Raw genomic sequence first — 10,307 nt, forward strand, 5'->3', positions numbered from 1 at the left:
TTATTATTATTATTTTATAGTTATTTATAAATTCATATTATTACTTGTTTTTATAAAAATGAAAAAAAAAAAATTTTAAAAAAATTTTAAAAAAAATAAAAAAAAATAAAATTTTTTTAATTTAAAAAAATAAAAAAAAAAATAAAATAATACAAAAAAGGTAATAATATTAATGTTTATTGAATTAGTTGTTTTGATTTGATGAATTGTTAGTATCCTCTAATAAAGATTTGATTTCGTTTATAACTTTATTTTTAGTGACACTATATTCATCATTTGTATGGAAAACAACATTTGCATATTTTGCTCTTTCTTCATTGGTGAGTTGAGAATCAATTCTTTTGGCGGCATCTGTTTCTGATAAATTATTTCTTTTAACGATTCTTTCAATTGCTACTTCTCTTGGTACTGATGTTACCCAAACTCTATCTACTAAATTTAAAAATCCACCTTCGATTAATACTGCTGCCTCCAATACTACAATTCTATCTTGGTTGGCTTCTTCCATTTCTTTAAACTCTTGAGAGATGATATCCCTCATTTCTGGCCATACTATATTGGTCAAAGCTTTCATTTTGTTTGGGTCTGAAAAAACAATTGGTCCTAATTTAGCTCTATCGATTGATTCATCATTTTTATTTACAATATCTTCGCCAAATTCTAATAAAAACAATAAAATCATTAATCATCCATCCATCCACTCATCATTACTATCTTTTTTATATTTATCTATTTGTTTAACTATCCCTCCACCTAGCTATTTATATATTACATACCTTGAATTATTTTATAATATGATGGTCTACCTTTTTGATAACAACTATGTCCTATTTTATCTGCATCAATACATTTAATATTTAATTCTTTAAGATATCCCAATATGGTTGATTTACCTGATGCAATACCGCCAGTAAGACCAATTTTAATTAGTTTTGACATTGTTTATATGTAAAATGAAATATTTAATTAAAAAATAAAAAATAAAATAAAAAAATAAAAAAAAAAAATAAAATAAAAAAAAACCAAAATTTTTTATTTATTTTTATTTTATTTTAAATTAAATTTTTGATGTCGCTTTATAGAAATAATAATATAAGTACTTTTAAATAATTATATAATATACATTATATCTTTTAAAATATTATTCATTATTATTATTTTTTTCTAATTCAATCGAAATTTTCCATCAAAATGATTGCAATCTGTGGATAATGTGTGAAAATAATAATTATTACCAAAGAGTAATTATTATTTTCACACATATTCACCGAATCATTTAAATAATTCAACCAATTAGTAAAATAAAATAAATTTAAAATTTAAAAAAAAAAAAAATCAATTATAATAATAATAATCTTTATATTTTTATTTTTGCGATGTGCTCAGTTTTTGTTATTAATATCCAAAAAATAAAAAAAACACCGTTTTGTATTATTTTTTGTGTATCACACTTATTTTCACAAATCACAAAAAATAAAGTTTAGCATACATGCCAAAAAAAAAATAATGTCGGTTTTTAAAATATCCTTTTGGTTTTTTTAATTTTATTTTTTTCATACATACAATAAATATTTTTTTTTTTTTTTTATAATTATAATTATAATTATAAATATGATGTTAAATTCAAAAAATAAATATTTATTACTGTTTACAATTTTATGTTTTTCGGTTACTAATTACAATTTAGTTTTATCACAATCATTTTTTCCCAGTTCATACAACCAAGTAACAAGTTCAAATGGATTCAAAACAACATCATCCTCTTCTACTTTCATTTTAAATGGTTATAGTTGTGACTTTAATGGAGATGGATATGATGACCTCATAAATTTGGTTTCAACTGGCATATATGTATTCTATGGCCCACTACCCAAATATTTCACATATCCAGCACAAATTTCCTCTTTAAATGGTACTAATGGATTTTTTATTTCAATACCTGTATTACCATACGAGCCAATTTGTGGTGATTTTAATAATGATGGGTTTGATGAAATAGTATTCGCTACTTTGCAAGCTCAAAGAGGTAGAGTAAATGTTATATATGGAACAGACCAACCAATGCCAGCTACGTTCAGTACTATCGATGGTAACAATGGTTTTATTATTAATCCGCTCGATGGAGGAACAAAAGAAATGTTAGGTTACAACACAGGTGCAGGTGATATCAACGGGGATGGACTGACTGATTTATTTTTCTCAACAAGTGTAAAAGCATATTCGGGTACAAATCCAAGCTTATTTGTTATTTATGGTATTGATGGTGGAAAATTTCCTGTTGATTCATCATTCGCCTTTGACCTTACCACCTTGGATGGAGCCAATGGATTTGCAATCAAAGGGTTAGATTCGAGATTTTGTTTAGTTTCTGACTTTAATAATGATGGTATCGATGATATTTTCGTTGGTGATTATTTTTATATTATCTTTGGATCCAAATTAGGGTTTCCTGCCAACTACGTGCCAGTTTTAGATGGAAACAAAGGTATGTCATTTCTATTAAAACAATAATATTTTAAATATTTACAAAATATATTTACTTTTAATTTGATTCTTTTATATTAGGTTTTCAATTTATTGTAGACGGAAATCTTAACTCTGGTTTAGCAATAGGAGACTCCGGTGACTTTAATGGTGACTCACTAATAGATTTTATAATAACCACTAGAAATCTGGCTGGTAATTATGTTTCATATATGGCTTTTGGGAGATTAGAATACCCACCCATCGTTTATTTAAATACATCTATAGACGGTACCGATGGTCTTGCGGTTGTAGATAACCTCAACTATCTTTCAAATCATAATGATTGGTGCTTTCCAAAACTAAAAGATATCAATGGAGATGGATTTGATGATATTGTTTGTGGAGGTCCAGTAACTCGAATAATATTTGGAAATAAATTTAAATACAACTCAGGTATTCTCTATTCAGATTCAGTAATATCATCAAATGCTTGCTCTGGTGCCCAAATTTCCAATATACAAGATAAAACTGTTTCAATTGGCGATTATAATGGTGATGGACTTGATGATATTGTTAGTAGTGGAACTACCATTTTGTATGGGCTTAAATATATTGGTTCAATAACTTTTAATAATTTAGTTTTACCATTCAACAAACAATCAAATATATACGCCATATTTAAAAACAACTTTAATTCAAATATATCATTATGTGAAATTACATTAGTCAAACTGAACATTAAAGACCCTCAAAGTGGTGACAAATTCATTGTAAACTATTCAAATATCAACAACTTATATTTTTCAGTAAATTTTATAAACGATACCAGCATAAGAATAGAATTAAATAGTTTAGGTAGTGGGAAAACATTAAGTAGCATATTGGATGAAATTTCAGTTTCTTTATCTCAAGAATCCATGCAAAATAATAGAACCATTACCAAAACAGTTGGAAATCACATTGAATCATTAGTAATTTTAGGTGTAAAAGTAATTAACTGTACAGCCGATTGTTTAAATGAAGGTAAATGCGACACATTAACAGGTACCTGTAATTGTATGAAGGGTTTTGAAGGCACTGATTGTAGTGGAATTAGTTGTTCAAGTCAATGTTTAAATGGTGGTTCATGCAATACCACAATTGGTGAATGTATTTGTAACAATGGTTTCGAAGGTACTGACTGTGGTATAGCTCTTTGCTCCTTAACATGTTTAAATGGTGGCTCATGCAATACCACAATTGGAAAGTGTATTTGTTCAAATGGATTTGAAGGTACTGATTGTAGTGGAATTAGTTGTTCAAGTGAATGTTTAAATGGTGGCTCATGTAATACCACAATTGGAAAGTGTATATGTACAAATGATTCAACATCCAATGATTGCTCTAAAAAAAAAAATAAAACCAATGTGGGTGTTATAGTTGGTCCGATCGTAGGTGGTTTAGCATTTTTGGCTGCAATCATAGTAACTATATTCCTTGTTAAAAGAAAAAGAATCTCAAAAAAATCTCAAAAACCAACTGAACTAAAACCTCAAGCATCAACTGCTGCAATTTTTTCAGGTGGAACCATTCAAATTCTCGATAAATTTTAAAAATAATAAAGTCACTATAATATTTATTTATATTTATTTATTTATATTTATATGTAAAATTTCATCTATATTAAATTTAATATTATTAAAATAAATTTAATTTTTTTTTGTATTTTATTATAAAAAATTGAAGATCAAAATTTAATTTTAAATTTTATTTATTTTTTTTTTTTTTTTATTTTTTTATTTTTTTTTTTAAAATTTAGAATTTAATTTTTTTTTCTTTTTTTTATTTTATTTTTATTTTTATTTTTTATTTTTTTTTAATAAATATAATATATACATATAAATAATGGGTGATAATGAAGGATGGTGTACAATAGAAAGTGACCCAGGAGTTTTTACAGAGCTTATTGATAAAATTGGTGTTAAAGATATTCAAGTTGAAGAAATATATTCCTTAGATTCATCCGAATATGATAGATTAAAGTATGCACTCAATAATAATAATCAATAATAATCAATAAATCTTTAATTAATAATATTTTTTTTTTTTTTTTGTAACAGACCAGTATTAGGTTTAATTTTCTTATTCAAATGGGAAAAAGATGATGATAATAGACAAATTTCAGATAATCAAGATTTATTTTTTGCCAATCAAGTAATTCAAAATGCATGTGCTACTCAAGCTATTTTATCAGTTTTATTAAATGCCGAAGGTATTGAACTTGGTGAAGAGTTATCAAACTTTAAGCAATTTGTTGGAGATTTCCCACCAATGGTAAAAATCAGTGAATATATTTCTATTTTTCTTATTTAATTAATTTGCTAATATTTTTTCTTTTTTTTTTTTTTAAATAATTTATTAGATGAAAGGTGAAGCCATTGGTAATAGTGATTTAATTAAAACAACACATAATAGTTTTACAGTACAAGATCCATTTATATTTTCAAAATCTAAAAGCAAAAAACCACAAGATGCATTTCATTTCATTTCATTTATACCATTTCAAGGAAAAGTTTATGAATTGGATGGCTTAAAAGAAGGTCCATATTGTTTAGGCGACTGCACACCAGAGAATTGGTTAGAGGTTGCAACACCATTTATTCAAAAGAGAATAGAAAAGTATAGTCAAGGTGAAATTAGATTCAATTTAATGGCAGTTATAAAAAATAGACAAACTACATTAAAGGAAAAGATTTCAGAATTGGAAAAGAAAAAAGAGATTATTGAAAAAAAACTATCAACCATTGGTAGTGGTGGTGATGCAACCATGTCTGCTAATGACGAAGAATTACCAAACTCAAAAGATGAGTTAGATCAATTATTAATGGATATTAATGAAAACATTCAAGACTATAACAATGATATTTTAATGGAACAAGAGAAATTTAGAAATTGGAAAGATGAAAATATAAGAAGAAAACATAACTTTACCCCATTCATTTTAAATCTTGTTAAAGCTTTAGCTGAAAAAGAACAATTACAACCTTTAATTCAAAAAACAAAAGATCAAATAAATCAAAGACAACAACAACAACAACAACAAAAAAAATAAATATATTTTGATAACAAAAAATAAAATAAAATAGAAAAAATTACTCTTGTTTTTTTTTTGTATTATAGCTAAAAATAAAAAGAAAAAAAATATTTATACCTTTTTTTTTTTTATGTATATTATTATATTATTATTTATATATTTTTATTAATTATTAAACAACAACAGACCAATCAGATTCGACTTCACCGTATTGGATAGCTAAAATTTTATCAGAAACTCTTTTAGTTAATTGACCACATTGAATGGATTCGTCAATTGGAATTGGGTATTCTTCACCTTTATAAGAGATTGATTTAATTGGGGAAACGATAGCGGCTGTACCAGCACCAAAAGCTTCTTTAACACGACCCTCTTTGATGGCTTTAGCTAATTCTGACATTGTAAAGTTCTTTTCGCTGACTTTGAATTCACCCCATTGACGAGCTAAACTTAAAATTGAATCACGAGTGATACCTGGTAAAATAGTACCATCGTGAAGTGGTGGAGTGATGAGTTCGAGTTCACCGTCATTATTTTTCCATAAAACAAACATATTCATAGTACCAACTTCGGTAACGTAATCGTTAAGTAACCAGAGGACTTGTGAGTAACCTTTTTTGGCGGCTTCGATTTGTGGGAAAATAGTTGGTGCATAATTTGAACCTAATTTAAAAGCACCACTACCTCCAGCCCATGCTCTAACATATTGATCGTCAGCAATTAATCTAACTGGTTTGAAACCTTCTGGGTAATATGGACCGACTGGTGATGCGATAACAAACATTAAAGCGCTGTTGGATGCACCAACACCTAAACTGTTTTGAGTGGCGATTAAAGTTGGTCTTAAATAGAGTGAATAACCTTTACCTTCTGGGATCCAATCTTTATCGATGGTTACTAATTTCTTGATTAATTCAACAACTGCTTCCTTATCGAATGTTGGTAAGCAAATTCTTTTGGCTGAATTTTCAAAACGTTTCATATTTTCCATTGGTCTGAATAAACGAATTTGACCTTTTTCATCTTTATAAGCTTTCATACCTTCGAAACATTCTAAAGCATAATGAAAAACTGATGCTGATGGTGGAATTGAAAGGTTGTGGTATCCTGAAATCTTTGGTGCTCCCCATCCATTTTCTGCTGTCCATGGTACTTCAATCATATGATCTGAAAATTGTTTACCAAAAACTAATTTACTTTTATCTGTAATTTTTGGTAATGGGGTTTTAGTTTTTTCAATAATTAATTCATTTAACTGTATAAAAAAAAATAAAATAAAAATTATTAATAATTAATTTGTTAATTTCAATCTTATATTTATTATTACATTGATTTATATTTGATTTATTATTAATTAAATGTTATTTGATTATTTATTTATTTATTTATTTGTTTATTTATTTATTTGTTTAATTTATATGTGTGATTTATTTATGTGTTATTTATTTATATTAAATTTTCTGTTTTTTTTTTTTTTAAAATTTTTGTATTGTGGATGATCAAAAAAAAATAAAAAAAATAAAATTTTTTTTTTTTTTTTTTTAAAATATGTTTTTTTTTTTATGAAATATAGAAAATGATAAAGAAACATACATTAATTGAAAATTTATTGTTTGAGGTGGAATATCTTCTAATAAAATTGCTAAACATATCTGTTTTGGTGTTATGTGTGAGTCGCTAAAAAAAAAAAATAAATAAAAAAAAAAAAATTTCAATTTGAAAAAATTAAAAAATATTTTTTTTAAAAAAAAAAAAAAAAAAAAAAAAAAAAAAAAATATTTATTTTATTTTTTCAATTTTGAAATTGAATAGAATTTACATAAATATTTTGTCATAAATATGGATTATATAATCTTAAACATTCCCAATAATACAAATAGATAATTTTTATTTTAATTTATTTTTTATTTTAAATATTTAAATTTCATATTTATAAACAAATATTATTTGTTTTTTATTTCTCCTTTTTCAATTTTTTTGTTTTTTTTTTAAGGTTTTAAAATATAAAATAGCCACCTAAAACAAAAGGTAAAAAAACCGGAAATCCGGGATATTTCCTTTTATTTTAATTTTTTTTTTTTTTTCTTTTTTTTTTTTTAAAATTTTTTTTTTTTTTTTTTTTTTTTTTTTTTTTTTTTAATTTTTTTAAGTTTTTTTTATTTTTATTTTTTTTTCATTTTCTTGTGTTTTTCAGTTTAATTAAATTAAAATAATTTTATACATCCAGTAATAAGTAATAAATAATAGATAAACAAATAATAGAAATAAAACAATAGAGTTAATAATATTAGATAATATTGGATAATAAATAATATTTACAAATATGACAGATGTAACACAAATCAATGAAAGTTCAACTAAAACTTTAGAAAAACATCAAGAATTAAGATACGAAATTGAATTTGACCAACAAGGATGGATGAGATTAGTTGAAGGCACAGCAGAATGTTTTGGTACAGAGTTGTTATTAAATAAAATTTATAAACTTACATCAACCAAGGGGGCAGTATTTACATGGACAGGATGCAAGATCGAAATCACCAATAATTGTTCACCCTATATCGGTGATAAAACCCCCATGCAAAAGTATTCAGCAGTATTTCAAGAAATCGAAAATTCAAGATCAAATAACTTTGATCCAAATCAAAGTGGACCAAGGGTAATGATCGTAGGTCCAACCGATAGTGGTAAATCATCAGTTTCAAAAATACTTTTAGCATATAGTTCACGTTTAGGATATGAACCATTATTTATAGACTTGGATCCTGGTCAAAACTCAGTAACTATTCCAGGAACCATTTCTGCATCACACATTCAATCACCAATAGATATCGAGGAAGGTTTGTCTTCGTTTGTACCATTAGCCCATTTTTACGGTCACGCTTCATTGGATGTTAACCCAGAACTCTTTAAAGCATTAGTTAGAAATTTGGCTGCCTTTGTAGATAAACAGATGCTTGCTTCCGAAACTACTAGAATGTCTGGTTTCGTTGTAAATACTTGTGGTTGGATTGACGGTTTAGGTTATAAAGTTTTATTGGATAATATCGAAGCTTTTCGTATAAATATGATTATAGTTATGGATAATGAAAAATTATTTAGTGATTTAAATTCACACTTTCAACAACAACAAATTAAAATTTTAAAATTACCAAAATCTGGTGGTGTAAGTATAATGATTATTTTGGGGAAAAAAAAAAACTATATTAATATTTCATTACTTTATTATTACCATAGGTATTTTTAAGAACTCCAATATTTAGAAAAAAAACAAGAATGTTAAAGATTAAAGAATACTTTAATGGTGTAAATGATAGTTTATCACCACATTATATATATTTAGACTTTAAAGATGTATCAATATTTAGAACAGGTGGAGGCCCAGTTGCACCTGCATCCGCATTACCAATTGGTCAACAATCCTCAATTGATCCTCTTGCAATCTCTGAAGTTTATCCAAGTATAGATATGTGTCACTCAATTGTTGCAATTTCCTATGCAAAACAACCACAACATATTTTTAGTACAAACGTAGCTGGTTTCCTTTATATGTAAATATTATTTTTTTAAAAAAAAAAAAAAACAAGTAAATTTTGATCACAAATAAATTCTAACTCCTTTTTTTTTTTATATAGAAATGATATCGATATGGAAACAAAAAAAATTACCGTTATTTCACCAGCTCCAGGCCCAATTCCTTCAAGATATTTGTTAATTGGTACATTAAAATGGACCCCTAACTAATATTAAATATATTTAAATAAAACCAAAAAAACCCATTTGTCCATAAAACAAATGATAAAAAAAAAACTTTATTTCTTTTAAAATAAATATTTATTTAATTTTTTTAATGAACAATATAATGTTTATCTTTTTATTTATTATTTTAATATCATTTAGGTATAGATCTGAAAATAATAATAGGTATAGAAAAGAGTGGCTAGCATATAACTTAGAACTACCATAAATAAATACAATAGCTTTATTTAATTCCAAAGTTATAAAAAAACAAATAATTAAAAAAAAAAATAAAAAAAAAAAAAATAATAAAAAAAAATATATTTTCTAGGAGAATATTCTTTATTTCCTTTTTGAATGTAAAAATATAAATTAAAAGAATTTTATTTTTTGAAATAAATATATATGGTATATTTTAAATATTTACCAAATTAAATCAAAAGGTAAACGAGTATTCTAATAAAATATTTTAGAGAATATTGGAGAATGTCAGTTACCCACTTTACAAACCCAGATTGTTATCATCTAAATTCAATATATTTTTAGATTTTTAAAAAAATAAATTAAAAATTTGCAAATATTATTACAAATTCAAATAATGTCATTAAGTGAATATTGTAAAATTTGCATCTTTTTTTTTTTTTTGTTTAGGAACACTCGCCCATTTTTTAAAAATAAATCAAACAATAAAACATCAAATAAACAGCGACATCATTAACTTTTCCAAAATAAATAGCATCAATCCTTAAATTAAATCCTAAATTAATATAAAAAAAATGAAAATAATAAAAGTTCTTATAATTTCATTCATTGAATGGAGGATTTTTTTTTTTTTGTATTAACCATTTAATTTTGGGACACATCCACCAATTTTATTACCAAATATATTAATTTACATTTTTTTTTTTAATAATCTGCAAATATTTAAAAAAAAAAAAAATAAATAAAAACTAAAATTCAAAAAATTCAATTCGGTGAATAATTATTTTATTTTATTTTTTTTATTTATTTTTTTTATTTATTTTTTTTA

General features: G+C 24.8%; 5 protein-coding genes across 5 annotated transcripts; 3 read left to right on the plus strand and 2 right to left on the minus strand.

Moving 5' to 3' along the window:
- Nucleotides 1–184: 184 nt before the first annotated feature.
- On the minus strand, nucleotides 185–939 carry DICPUDRAFT_148101 (uncharacterized protein; the record flags this gene model as incomplete). Its single annotated transcript, XM_003284290.1, has 2 exons — nucleotides 185–660; nucleotides 777–939. The coding sequence occupies 2 exons, from the start codon at nucleotides 937–939 to the stop codon at nucleotides 185–187; spliced, it is 639 nt and encodes a 212-aa protein (XP_003284338.1).
- Nucleotides 940–1,611: 672 nt separating this feature from the next.
- Nucleotides 1,612–4,058, plus strand: DICPUDRAFT_148102 (uncharacterized protein; the record flags this gene model as incomplete). Its single annotated transcript, XM_003284260.1, has 2 exons — nucleotides 1,612–2,485; nucleotides 2,566–4,058. 2 exons carry the CDS (start codon nucleotides 1,612–1,614, stop codon nucleotides 4,056–4,058), a joined length of 2,367 nt encoding a protein of 788 aa, XP_003284308.1.
- Nucleotides 4,059–4,350: 292 nt separating this feature from the next.
- Nucleotides 4,351–5,557, plus strand: DICPUDRAFT_27445 (ubiquitin carboxyl-terminal hydrolase isozyme L5; the record flags this gene model as incomplete). Its single annotated transcript, XM_003284261.1, has 4 exons — nucleotides 4,351–4,487; nucleotides 4,566–4,779; nucleotides 4,868–5,252; nucleotides 5,292–5,557. The coding sequence occupies 4 exons, from the start codon at nucleotides 4,351–4,353 to the stop codon at nucleotides 5,555–5,557; spliced, it is 1,002 nt and encodes a 333-aa protein (XP_003284309.1).
- Nucleotides 5,558–5,671: 114 nt separating this feature from the next.
- On the minus strand, nucleotides 5,672–7,206 carry DICPUDRAFT_52851 (branched-chain amino acid aminotransferase). The gene is made up of 2 exons (XM_003284291.1): nucleotides 7,133–7,206; nucleotides 5,672–6,794 (listed from the first exon to the last, which is right to left on the minus strand). The coding sequence occupies exons 1-2, from the start codon at nucleotides 7,187–7,189 to the stop codon at nucleotides 5,712–5,714; spliced, it is 1,140 nt and encodes a 379-aa protein (XP_003284339.1). The 5' UTR covers nucleotides 7,190–7,206; the 3' UTR covers nucleotides 5,672–5,711.
- Nucleotides 7,207–7,745: 539 nt separating this feature from the next.
- DICPUDRAFT_52854 (uncharacterized protein) lies at nucleotides 7,746–9,339 on the plus strand. The gene is made up of 3 exons (XM_003284262.1): nucleotides 7,746–8,705; nucleotides 8,777–9,090; nucleotides 9,175–9,339. Exons 1-3 carry the CDS (start codon nucleotides 7,863–7,865, stop codon nucleotides 9,281–9,283), a joined length of 1,266 nt encoding a protein of 421 aa, XP_003284310.1. The 5' UTR covers nucleotides 7,746–7,862; the 3' UTR covers nucleotides 9,284–9,339.
- The last annotated feature ends 968 nt before the right edge of the window (nucleotides 9,340–10,307 follow it).

The sequence above is a fragment of the Dictyostelium purpureum genome (assembly GCF_000190715.1).
Source record: "Dictyostelium purpureum unplaced genomic scaffold DICPUscaffold_22, whole genome shotgun sequence".
Lineage (NCBI taxonomy): Eukaryota > Evosea > Eumycetozoa > Dictyosteliales > Dictyosteliaceae > Dictyostelium > Dictyostelium purpureum.